General features: G+C 46.4%; 1 protein-coding gene across 1 annotated transcript in view; it reads left to right on the top strand.

Annotated features, from left to right (window-relative positions):
* Nucleotides 1–733: 733 nt before the first annotated feature.
* ADAMTS15 (ADAM metallopeptidase with thrombospondin type 1 motif 15) overlaps nucleotides 734–13774 on the top strand; it is a 44904-nt gene continuing 31863 nt past the window's right edge. The window contains exon 1 of the mRNA XM_069948547.1: nucleotides 734–2319. Coding sequence (XP_069804648.1) covers nucleotides 1360–2319 — 960 coding nt within the window. The 5' untranslated portion in view covers nucleotides 734–1359. The remainder of the gene's footprint in view (nucleotides 2320–13774) is intronic.

The following is a 13774-nucleotide window of genomic DNA, read 5'->3' as shown; positions in this document are numbered from 1 at the left end:
CCCAGTGCCATTGTGTCCAGGGGTGGGTGTCACCACTCCTGCCCACCATGACAAGTGCCCAAGTAAACACCAGAAACCCACCTGCAGGTGATGGCAACTTTCTTAAGCATCCCAGACCTCCTCATACTCTCACTGGCTGCACATACATTAATCATACACAGTGTACAACATAAGTGTTCCATACTTGACTGATGGTGTTACATAGGACTGCAGGTCACACCTACTTCATTATCTGTGCCCAGTTACCTGATCGTTCCTGGCATACACACAGATTATCGCTTAAATTAGAACGATTTAACGATTTTTCACACAATAATCTTTTAGTTTATTAGGGCCCTTACAGTTACCACTCTGTTACTTATGGTGTTACATAGGACTGCAGGCATCCTATTTTGCAGAGCATTACATAGAAGCTATATCTGCGATATCAGTCCATAAAGCCTGGTATTTCAGCGCTTGGCTGTGCGGAGCTGTGGGCGGAGTATTATAATATTGGTGATAAGGATAGTGGTGTCGGTGCATGTAGTAGTGAGTCACAGCCGCAGCGCTGGACCCTTTGCTTTGGTTATATGACTTTCTTTTTATTACAGCTTTAACTTGCGTAAAGTCCCGGCCGGAGTTTCATACGTATATATCCGGCCGCGGATAATATGCGGCCGGACATATACGTAGTGTGAACATAGCCCCCGGACAGAAACTGAGCAGAACTATGTAAAGTGCCTCCCGCTGCTGAGTGCCATCTACATTAGGACAGCGCCTGGGAGAGGACATGACACCAGCTCCGCTATCACAGACCCTGGGGGGACATCCGGCCATCATCCTCTTACACAATGCAGATTCCACTGCTGGGAAATCTCCTGCACCTCTGTGTCAGCTCTAATCGCTGCAGAGGAAGAAAAAGCCTGGAAACCCTGCCAGTGCAAGAACATGGAGCAGGCAGCCAGGGAGGGAGAGAACAGCTGCTCCAGAACAGATGATGTCGTTTCTGGCTCTTTAAACCCTGCCGGCTATGGGGAAGGGAGGCAGAGTATATGTGTGAGAATGAGTGAAGGCAAGTCCAATGAGTCTGCACAGCACCTCCCAGAAAAGAAAAAAAGTGTTTGCATGGGACAGGGATGTATATAAAGGCGTCCGGGAGGTTGATGCTGCCTGTGAGCTGACAGGTAGCGCAGCAGAGGGAGGCAGGACAGAGGGCAGCCCAAACATCTGCTGCAGGACCGCCACCTCTGGCTCACACTCACTTATACACTCATTGGGTTTTGCATTCTGTCAGCTCTGGATCTATGGGTTCCTGATCTGCTCTTTCCCCTTTAAGGCGATTCTTTCCAGTTTTTGGGCTCCGGGTGAGTCACGGCCACCATGCACACACATCTGGCTGTCACCTCGCTGCTCGCTCTGGATATGCTTTTTCTCAGCACTTCTCTTTGTTCCTCTCTGGACGGGGTCCTGGTCACCCCTAAAAGGCTGGATCCTGATATCAATGGAAGGCAATACTTCAAGGAAGGCAATGAACAGACTAAAGACACTGGAGTCATTTTCCAGATCTCTGCTTTCCAGGAGGATTTCTATCTGAATTTGAGCCCCGATTCTCAGTTTATTGCACCAGCTTTTTCCATGCATTTCCCTGGCGCTCTCCCCAAACCTTCTCCGAGTGTCAGACATTGCTTCTACTCGGGAGATGTCAATTCTGACCGGGATTCTTTTGCAGCGCTCAGCCTCTGTGGAGGACTTCGAGGGGCTTTTGGCTACCAAGGGGTGGAATATTTAATAAGCCCTTTGAGAAACAGCACATTGGAGTTACCAAGTAGCCAACAGGGGCCGCACCTGCTGCAGAAAAGGAGAGCACTTTTCCGGTCATCAGACACCACCTCCAGGTGTGGGGTCAGCTCTGCGTTGAATCACGGCATCATGGATGCTCTGCAGAGATACAAGGGTTCCAAGCGCCACAAAAGCCACGTCAATGGTACCAAGGCCCGAAGTGGTCACCGCTCTAGACGCTTTGCTTCCATTACCAGATACGTAGAGACATTGATCGTGGCAGATGAGTCCATGCTCAAGTTCCACGGGGACGACTTACAGCACTATCTTCTCACTTTGATGGCCACAGCCGCCCGATTATACCGTCACCCCAGCATCCAGAACCCCATCAACATTGTAGTGGTAAAGTTTATGGTTCTGACTGATGATGGGAAGGGTCCAAAAGTGACCACCAATGCGGCCATGACCCTGCGGAGCTTCTGTGCCTGGCAGAGGAAATGGAACAAACTGAGTGACAAGCACCCGGAGTACTGGGACACGGCCATCCTCTTCACCAAGCAGGTGAGTGCTGATAGGTGTGAGTGCTGATAGGTGTGAGTGCTGATAGGTGTGAGTGCTGATAGGCGTGAGCGCTGATAGGCGTGAGCGCAGATAGGCGTGAGCGCAGATAGGCGTGAGCGCTGATAGGCGTGAGCGCTGATAGCCGTGAGCGCAGATAGGCGTGAGCGCAGATAGGCGTGAGCGCTGATAGGCGTGAGCGCTGATAGGCGTGAGCGCTGATAGGTGTGAGTGCAGAGTATGCACGCAGGGTGTACAACTATCACCAGGCTGCACTGAGAAATTACCTGCAACTTATACCACAATGAAACCACTTCGAACATTATAAAAGTGAATCTTGGGCAATTTTTATTATTTCAGTGTTCCCCAACCCGTATCTCTTTAATAGTTACAAAACTACAACTCCCATTATATCCTGACATCCTGCAGTCTACCCCATTCTGGTATCCTATTCCCTAACCTATGACTCTCCAACTGTTACAAAACTACAACTCCCATCATTTTCTGACATCCTGCAGTCTACCCCATAATGGCACCCTATTCCCTATTCTGTAGCTCTCCAGTTGTTGCAAAACAACAACTCCCATCATATCCTGACCTCTTGCAATGTACTCCATCCTGGCATCCTATTCCCTATCCTGTAGCTCTCAAATTGTTGCAAAACTACAACTCCCATTATATCCTGACCTCCTGCAATCTACCCCAATATGGAATTCTATTCCCTAACCTGTGACTCTCCAGTTGGTGCAAAACTACTACTCCCATCATTTCTGGGCACATTCCACCAGTGCATCCTAGTCCCTAACCGTTGGCAATCCAGATGTTCCTACTTAGTTCCTATCATGTCCTGACAACCTTTAGTGTTCCCCATTGTGGCATCCTGTTCCCTAACCTGTGGCTCTCCACTACACCTTCCACCCTCTCTAGCTGTTACTAAACTACAACTCCCAGTATGCCTGCAGTGCATCCTACCTATGGATGTTTTTTTTATCTGTCAGAGCCTGCTGGCTGCTGTAGTTCTACAATAGATGGTTGGAGAATGCTGCTTTGCATCCCCTCTCCCTGTATATAATTCTGCTCATACATCCTCCGCTGACCCATAGACGTGCCTTCTCTTTATCTGGGACATCTTTATATTACTGTCCAGACAGAATGTCAATTAACTTGCATCCTCCCTATATGTCTTCCCTGCTGATATGAAGTCTTGCAGAAGTTGGATAAAAATCTCTATATAATTTAATATGAAGGGGTCTGTCTCCCACTCTTCTATGATCATGCAGAATTATTTATAATAAATAGTAATGAATGGTCCTTTCATTGAATCAATCCGTCCAGCACATGTAATATCCACCCCCATTGCTCCACTAGCCCTCACTTTTAGCTGCTTGTCCAGTAGAAGAGTTCCCTCCTATGTACAGAGGATTGGAGTTTGAGGCTTATCCTTTGAGGAAGTGTGACCTTCCAGTGCGGGGTATCATCTATTCCAGAGGTAGGAAACCTTGGCTCTCTAGCTGTGGCAAAACTACAACTCCCATCATGCCTGGACAGCCAAAGCTAAAGCTTTGGCTGTCCAGGCATGATGGGAGTTGTAGTTTTGCCACAGCTGGCGAGCCAAGGTTCCCTACCCCTGATCTATTCTCTAACCAATCTATGTCTCTCCGGCTGTTGCAAAACTACAACTCCCATCATGCTTTAATGTGAACATTTAGAAAAATTGTACTGTAACATTTTGTAACCTTTACATTTTTGTGACGTTTTGTCAGGTTAGGGAATATAAACTATTGTCTCACTGTTGGTGGTCTCCAATCTCAAGTGTTTTAGTGCTTGAGGTGCGAAGAATCACTACACAGTAATGAACTGGAATGAATGAGAGAATCTTTGTGTCTGTGCATCCTTACATGAGATACCGTGCAGTATAACACTATATACAGACAGGATTCTGCTTCAACATATAGAAACCTATACAAATACTAAAGGGGTACTCCGACAAATATCTTTTCCTTTCAAATCAACTGGTGTCAGAAAGTTATATTGATTTTTAATTTACTTCTATTTAAAAATCTCCAGTCTTTCAGCAGTTATCAGCTGCTGTATGTCCTGCAGAAAGTGGTGTATTCTTTCCAGGCTGACACAGTGCTCTCTGCTGCCACCACTGTTCATCAGGAACTGTCCAGAGCAGTAGCAAATCCCTATAGAAAACCTCTCCTCCTCTGGACAGTTCCTGACAAGGACAGAGGTGGCAGCAGAGAGCACTGTGTCAGAGTAGAGAGAATACACCACTTCCTGCAGGACATACAGCAGCTGATAAGTACTGGAAGACTCAAGATTTTTAATAGAAGTAAATTACAAATCTATATAACTTTCTGACACCAGTTGATTTGAAAGAAAAAGATTTTCGCCGGAGTACCCCTTTAATGTTACAAGATGTTACTGTAGCAGAATGTGGATAGTCGTGAGGGCTCTTCTATATATAAGCAATTACTGCAATGTACAGACTGTAATCACTGACATCCTGTTACCAATATGGGGCGCTGTGTAGCTGCAGAGGTGGCCGTCATCGGTCCCATTATGGGGATTAAAACCAATTACACCTTATTGTTCTTTGCTGGGAACTTTGGAAAAAGTTTCTATCATGGAGATAGTAAATTGTTTATCTTGGCCGGTTCAGCTCTTGGATGTTCTGTATAAACTTCTCATGAGAAGCCAGGGAAGAACAGACTGTAGTGACCGCCGCTGCAGGGACACTCAGTAATGGGCGGGTCGGATCAGGACATGGACCCAGATATAATGCAGATGATAGATGAAGCTGATGCTCTATTTAGCTGGTGTATATGGACAGGATATAAAGTAATGCTTAAAGTTTCACTGTCGTATATATATATATATATATATATATATATATATAAAAAATTTTTATTTTTTTTGGCAGAGATCAATAGTACAGGCGATTTTAAGAAACTTTGTAATTGGGTTTATTAGCCGAAAAATGCATTTTTATCATGAAAAAGCAGTTTGAAGCTCTCCCCCCTGTCTTCATGATTTTCTATGGAGAGGGGAGGAGTGGAGGGAGATGAGGCACCAAAACAGGAGAACAAAGAGTTAATTTACAGCTACATCACCGGGCTATCTCCTCTGAAGTCAGCACTGACCTCTAAATACCGGCTTTCACACAGGTCCAGCTGTGTAATCATTTGTTCATTGCACACTGCTGCCCATCCTTCTGTGGTTTATTTGTTTTTGATACTCATGCAATTTTTTTTTTATTATTTTTTTGGGCCTCTGATACTGAGCATCGACCGCTAAAGATCTCGATAGAAGTTGTCAGCTGAACCTGACTATTTTCGTGGGACAGGACAGCTATCTAATGTGAGGCCCCCTGACTCTACATTGATAAATGATGTTGTGGGAGGGGGAAATCCTGTACTGTACTTCCCCTGTCTCTATACAGAACACCTGAACCCTTGGCCGAGCCAAGTGTTGAGAGGAGTAGTAGATATAGTTATCAGCTATAAGGCTATGTTCACACAACCTAAAGGCCCTATTCCACGGAACAAATGTCGTTCGTATTCGGACGATATCGGCCGCTACGAACAATAATCGTCCCGTGGAATAGAGTGCAACGATCAACCGACATCTTTCATGTCGGCTGATCGTTGCTGTCGCTTGTTTTTCAACATGACTGATACAGCAACGATCTGCTGCTGTCGCTCCGTTGAATAGGAGCATCGGTAGCAGACGCTGCTGTATCCTATGGGCTGCCCGGACGATCATTGATCCCCCGAGCAGCCCCCCCGCAGCTCCCCGCCGCCCCTCCCGCACTCATCCGCTCGCTGCAGCCGCATTGAATAGCAGCAGCAGCGAGCAGGGAACGAGGAGCAAACGAGCGCTGAGAGCGCTCGTTTGCTCCTCTTAACGACCGGTGGAATAGGGGTATAGGTTCTGTGGGAATCACAGCCATTGTTACAACGGCCGTGATTCCCACGTAACTTACGTAGTGCTCCCTTCTGAGGGAATCCCGGCCGGAGTGTATACACAGGGTATACACTCTGTCCGGGATCCCTAGCAGTGCCGTAGAAAACTGACATGTTAGTTTTCTGCGTCCGCTTTTCAGTTAATAATGGCCGCAGAAAACTCTGTCAGTGCAGACTATAGAGCGAGCAGCTCCGGCCGCACGCTCCATAGTGTGCTGTGGGGAGTTCTGATGCGGGGCGCACGGATGAGCCCGCATCAGAACTCTGTGGCGATAAAGATCATCCGGCCGGTACTGCAGTACCGGCCGGGATGATCTTTTATGAGGCCGGCCATTCCATGACCCGGTCGCGGGTCACAGAACTGCCAGTCTCTTACGTAGTGTGAACATACCCTAAAGGTGTATATTAAAGGAGAAGTCCAGCGGCAGCCGGCAAGGGAAGAGGGGAAATGGAATCAAGTAACAACTTACCTCTCCATATGCTTGCGGTGAGTGGCTGGAGCAGCCTTGGGACCCCCACCGGATGTAATTTTCCCCTGAATTGTGATGACGTCATGTCTCCGGGGAAAATTCAGGAAGAAGGCAGATGGCTAGGGGTCTGGATACTGCTGAAGGGGAGCTCCATTAGGGGCTCCTTACACCCCAATAAGGAAGCTATTGTCCCATGAAGGAGCAAACACTCACTTAATGGCTCATCGCTCACTTTTGACATGTCAAGAAAAGAAGAACCTTCTGTGGGCGGCACATCCTCAATTACCCAGTAAGATGTAGCTAACAGCTGATTAATGATAAGGACGCCTGAACAGCCCTGGTAGCACAATTATCAGCTGCTGTATGTCCTGCAGGAAGTGGTGTATTCTTTCATGTATTCATTGCTCCCACTAGCCAGAAACCTACTCCACACTGATGAGGGGCAAAAAACCCTGAAACAGCTGTCTGTGGATGGATACCTTGCTGAGGTGGTTTCCTTGACTGGAGAACGCCTTTGGCTTGGTTGTTCCTTCCCGGAGGGAAGGTCTGGCTAGTTCACTGACGTCGAGACATGTGATGGTGTCTCTGCAGTGTTCTTTTGCGTATTTGATTTCCCAGGGGGGCAATGTTCTAGAATACATTGAAGTTGAGACACGTGATGGTGTCTCTGCGGTGTTTTGGTTGATCTCTCTGAGGTCAACCAGCGTCCTTGTGTATTCTTTTAAGTCTGACACAGTGCTCTCTGCTGCCACCTCTGTCCATGTCAGGAACTGTCCAGAGCAGCAGCAGCAAATCCCCATAGAAAACCTCTCCTGCTCTGGACAGTTCCTGACATGGACAGAGGTGGCAGTAGAGAGCACTGTGTCAGACTGGAAAGAATACACCACTTCCTGCAGGACATACAGCAGCTGATAAGTACTGGAAGACTGAAGATTTTTAAGTAGAATTACAAATCTATATAACTTTCGGACACCAGTTTATTTTAGGAAATGAAAAAAAATAAATAAATATCCAGAGTCCTGTCTCGGCCACAAATGTCAGCAGAGAGCACTGTGTCAGACTGAAAATAAAACCTGCAGGACATATAGTAGCTAATAAGTATGGGAAGACTTGAGATTTTTTAATAGAAGTAAATTACAAATCTATATAACTTTCTGACACCAGTTGATTTTCGCTGGACAACCCCTTTGAAGGGAAGCGACCTCCAAAAGGTGGCTCTGGAGAGCATGGTCTTGCACTGGAGAGGGAAAGATACTTTGCATAGTTTTTTCCATGGTAATTTGCCCTTATGCCAACTTGAAGAGAAATGATACCCTTTGTCCTATGTAGGGTTCCCTTCCCATGGGTCTCCCTCCTATTCCTACTCTGTTCATGAATCAGGTGGTCCTGGATGAGCTAATCTGTAGATCCCTGCTACAGAGGAGGAGGACCCCAGCGTCTGGAATTGTGGGCGAGCGCAGATGGAATAAAATTGACATGGAAAGGTAAATCCGTAAGATGAAATAAACTCCTGTAACGGGGAAGGTGTCCGTGCCAAAATGATCCAAACTCAATGTGTTCCTGTGGAGCAGCCGTACCGGTTTATTTCTCACAACATCTATAAAAAACCCAAATGTGAGAAAATTAAAACCTTTCTAATGGATTTTTCATGAAGTAAGTAGCATTGGCGCTGACAGTTCTCCCATCTGGCCGAGTGTAAATACATGCGGGCGTCCTCCGGCCCCGGCCCTGCCTCCACTCCAGGAGATTTTTCCCAGGGAACAGTCTGAGGCTTCCCCGGAGTTCGCGGAGTTCAGTCTCTTACCTTTCTCTTGTCCTTGTTTGCCCTCCTGTCCAGATAAATCCTCGTACTCAGGAATAAGGACAAGTCAGTTCATTTCCTCTCTTCCTATACGTTCCCCTCTCAGACAGCTGCTGGTTTTCCAGACCGTCTGCTTCTCTGAGATTCCCGTACGCCGGTGGATGGAGGCAGCCAGCAGTGGGGGGGCTCGGTGGCCCCTGATATCTTGAGAATATTTAGTCCCGGCTCATCGACATCTGCTCCATTGTGACAGATGTGATGATGTTTTCTTGGCTGCTGATTTTTATTGCTTCTATTGCAGCATTTAGCTTGTCCCGCATTCAGCCATGTAGTAGCAGACGCCTATGTGAGAATATTATAGAAGAAAACGGGTCAAATCGGAGCAAAACCTTCTGAAATTAGTGTGGATATCACCTGTTCCTGCCACTCAGATCCCAGATAGCAGGCCATAACCAAGGGACGTGTTAATGTTCATATTCAACTGGGAACATTAAAAGGGGTACTCCGACTGGGCCCACTTTTTTTCAGAATGCCCAAGAAGGGGTTGGCTGAAAACAATGACATCCACGTACTTCCCTGGCTCTAGAACCGCCGCCTGCATTCCGACGCTCCGCTCCCGCAGTGCCCGCCACTTCTTGGTCTGAGACAGGACTTGAGAGGTGATGTAGCAGGCCCGCTAAGCCATTCAGCAGCAGAGGCAGTACACCGCTACAGCCTCCGAGTGGGCCTGCCATGTCATAAGTCTAGTCTCAGACCAGCGTCAGGACACCGGGGGACCAGACCGGCATAAGAGTGGCAGCTCATGAGCACGGAGAGGTAAAAGGGGGCCTGGCTGGAGTACCCTATTAAATATTTCTATAAATACCAAAAATTTGGTTGCCTGGGCCAGTGACAAGGCCTATTCATTTATTGATCCCTATTTTACAGTGTTCATTTACAATTAAGCTCCAATAAAGAGAGGGATCCCTCCAGAGCTGTGCTCACTATTCTTCTGGTGGAGTCACTGTTGGGCTCCATATCTACAAGGTACAGTGGAGGGTATTAGGTTAATTAGTCCAGAATCGAAAGCAATTCTCATTATGACTGAGAGGGTTATATGTGTTAGAACCAGGGAGGAGAGGTTTAGCAAGTACCTCAATACAATCTAGGACCTATTGGGCTTCGGGCCAGGCCTAGCCATCAGAGTGGCAGAGTAAGCTACCCCAAAACTGCTTGCACCATGCAGCCTATATCATTGCAGGGGGACTACCAGTCTCAGGAAACCTTCTAGGAGTTAGTTGATGTGAACAAATCCAGTTTGGTGAATGGTTGTAGACCTGTAGTATTCAAGAGGATAAGCAGAAAAAATACAGAGACCCCCACAATACATTACAGCCTGATGTCAGGGTGTTCTTCTTCTCCGGTCATCTACGTACAAGAGTGGGATTCGTCTTCTCTATTAAAAGCAGATGGACTGTCTCCATTTATTTTCATCTATTGCATCTGGTGTTTTATATGCACATCACCACCAGCGACCTACAGTAGGACCACACCTCACATCTTTAATATGGAATGCAAAAGAGCAAAAATAACACCAACCATATCAACCATAGTGTGCCCCCCCCCAAAAAAAAAACCCTTCACTGGCCCTAAGAAATTAAGGCACACCTGCAGGACCCTCAAGCTCCTGACTAAGATCGTGGCACTGACTGCGAGCACTGCCCCTCTAGGTGGCGTTCTCCTTGACTCCCAAGGTTGCACACTCACTATTCTGTAGGTTTCAGAGCTGGAATTTCTGTGATACTTTGGCACCTGCACAGGACTGGATGGATGACAGACTAGCTGCCCCTTGTTATAGGAGCTCAGCTAGGCTAGTATCTGTATGTGCCGTTCACAGACCAATCCACATCGGTTCCGTCTTATATCTGTATGGTAAGATTGATAAGAGTCCCCTGAACAGACTGTGGCCGCGCCTCGGAAACTCCTCCTCCGGGGTCAGACATCTGTTCAGCTCCCCTTAAAATAACAAGTTATTGTCATATGACATTTTTTTGTGGGGAAAAGCTGAGATTGCCCAGGAATGTGCAGAGTCTGGACCGGGAGCGTTTCTCAGATTCTTCAGCTCCTTTCTGATGCAGGATGTGATGTCCATGTCCTGAGGAAGGGGTCACCGGCTGCAGATTACCTCGAAGTCATCACCTGGTTCTATCCTGGCCTACTGTATTAGAGATAGATACAAAGATAGATATAGGATAGATAGGTAGGTAGATATGGTAGATAGATGATAGGAGATAGAAAGAAAGATAGATAGATAGGAGATAGATAGATAGATAGGAGATAGATATGGTAGATAACTGATAGATAGATGATAGATAGATAGATAGATAGATAGATAGATAGATTTTTCTTTATGTTAAAAGGGGCTATGCAGTAAAATTTATGGTAAATCTCCCCACCCCCCAGAGACTAATAATTAATTCTATATATGTCTTTACCGTTTCTGTCTCCTTCCCTCAGTTTTGAGCAGCTGCTTTCTGCTAAAGACATAGAAAACTGTATCTGAGCAGTTCAGTTCATCTCTGCCCTCAACCCCCTCCTCACCCCTCCGTTCTGAGAGGGCTGATGTAAACAAGTCCCTATCGGGAACATTTTAGCTCCTTTGTAATGCTGGAGGGATAATCTAAGTCAGTGTTGAACTGGCCCACCAGAAGACTGGAGAATCCACCGGTGGGCCCCCAGCTTTAGAACCTACACAAACGTTGACTGACTTGTTGTTTGTCACTGGTTCTTCATTGGTGGGCCCCCCAGGATCATTGCCTCTGGTGGGCCCCAGATACCCCAGTCCGACACTGATCAAAGTGAGTGCATCAGCAACTTGACCTCAGATTAACCCTTCTAACATTACAAAGAAGCTACAAAGTTGCAGATATAGCCAGCCAGGGACTTGTTTACATCAACCGTCTTGGAAGGGAGGGAGGAGACAGAGAGAAACGCTCACATACTGTTTTTTGTGTCTTCAGCAGAAAGCAGCAGCTCAGAACTGGGGGAAGGAGACTGAACAGATAATGACATGTATAGAATGAATTGTTAGTCTCCAAGAGGGGGGTTGATTCAACATATATTTTACCTGACGAATAACCCCTTTAAAGGGGTTATCCAGCGCTACAAAAACATAGCCACTTTCCCCCTACTGTTGTCTCCAGTTTGGGTGGGGTTTTGAAATTCAGTTCCATTGAAGTAAATGGAGCTTAAATGCAAACCACACCTGAACTGGAGACAACAGTAGGCGGAAAAGTGGCCATGTTTTTGTAGCGCTGGATAACCCCTTTAATCCCATTTATAATGGTTGCCGATTCATGGTCAGCTATAGTTGCTATAACCGAGGAGATCATACCCTTCCTTGCAGAAGCAGCTCATTGCTTTACAGGACACCCATGGGACTGGCACAGCAGAGGGTGATGGGCACACGCGTTCCATACAGATCAGATGTATAGAATCTCTCTTGTTATTACATATGTGTAGCCGCTGTTACCAGGACAGAGCAGAGATGGAATTACAGTGGGACTATGACCAGGGGGATTGGTATGACGGGTTAGACCAGGTGAATGTGCTGAGACATGATGGCACCTTAAATGCAGTACAGCATCGGGCAAACTTGTGCGTGTTCTTGGCTTCATCTCAAGTGTTCACCAAGTGCAGGATCAGGCAGGTGAAACGAGAGATGCCATGCCGGTCACTGTGCCAGCCTACTGCAGTGCGCTCGGCTCTCGCTTTATAGAGGGTCTGGCACCATTCACTGCTGTATACAGCTTTAGTTGCCACATCCATACTGATAAATGTATAAAAAAGTGTATCCCCCTCCTTAAAATAAACCCACATCCATGAATAGTGAGACCTTCTTCAACTTTCTAACTGATCCATGATTGTGCTTGGAGTATAGGGGAATAGTGATTGTTCAGGGTGACCTGATAGGCCCCAATGTGTTTTCAGGGCATTTTTAAAGCTTTGGGTTATAGTAAGAAGTCTGAGTTTCTGATGTATTCCTGAGTACTGGTACAGCTCAAGGATGGTCCTGAAGGTGGAATAACAGATTATGGAGGGTGTTAGTCATAGTGTCAGCCTTGTGGTTAAAGGGGTATTCCCCCAAGAGCTAAAAAATTAAAATGCTCTAAACCTAGCTAGTCTTACTCACTAAGTCCCCCTGAGTATTTTGAGCCGTCTCCCATCTGTCTAGCTGCTTCCGTTCCATAGTTACAAGTTCTTTAAAAAGTCGATCTATATCCAACATGGCGCCGGCCAGAAAACTACATCTCCCATCATGCAATGCTTATGCCTGATTGGTTCATGATGTAGCAGAGCTAGCGACATAGCAGAGTTGAAGCAGCGACAAAGCAGAGTTGAGGGAGCGAACTATCACCTTCCTATTTTTGGCAGATCCGCAATTTTGTTGTTAATAACAACTACGGACATAATATACGGTCCTTGGTTCTTAAACCCAATAAACTGAAATACAAATATCAAGCTGCTGGAAACAGCAAAGTATACAAGTAGAGTAAGGGATCCAGCAAGCAGGGATTTTGAATATGGGGAAGCTCTCTAGATGTAGTTTTCACTATATGCTATTCTGTATATATGGACACTGCACAGTACCACTTCTCCTGCCCTGTATGCTGTGTGTAATCCTCAGTATCTGCTCTTATTCTGTATATATGGACAGTGCACAGTAACACTTCTCCTGTCCTGTATGCTGGGTGTAATCCTCAGTATCTGCTCTTATTCTGTATATATAGACAGTGCACAGTACCACTTCTCCTGCCCTGTATGCTGGGTGTAATCCTCAGTATCTGCCATTATTCTGTATATATGGACAGTGCACAGTACCACTTCTCCTGCCCTGTATGCTGGGTGTAATCCTCAGTATCTGCCATTATTCTGTATATATGGACAGTGCACAGTACCACTTCTCCTGTCCTGTATACTGGGTGTAATCCTCAGTATCTGCCATTATTCTGTATATATGGACAGTGCACAGTACCACTTCTCCTGTCCTGTATGCTGGGTGTAATCCTCAGTATCTGCCATTATTCTGTATATATGGACAGTGCACAGTACTACTTCTCCTGTCCTGTATGCTGGGTGTAATCCTCAGTATCTGCCATTATTCTGTATATATGGACAGTGCACAGTAACACTTCTCCTGTCCTGTATGCTGGGTGTAATCCTCAGTATCTGCCATT

This window comes from Dendropsophus ebraccatus, chromosome 12, assembly GCF_027789765.1.
Source record: "Dendropsophus ebraccatus isolate aDenEbr1 chromosome 12, aDenEbr1.pat, whole genome shotgun sequence".
NCBI lineage: Eukaryota > Metazoa > Chordata > Amphibia > Anura > Hylidae > Dendropsophus > Dendropsophus ebraccatus.
The sequence above is the reverse complement of the archived record's forward strand: the minus strand, read 5'-3'. Positions and strand labels throughout refer to the sequence as shown.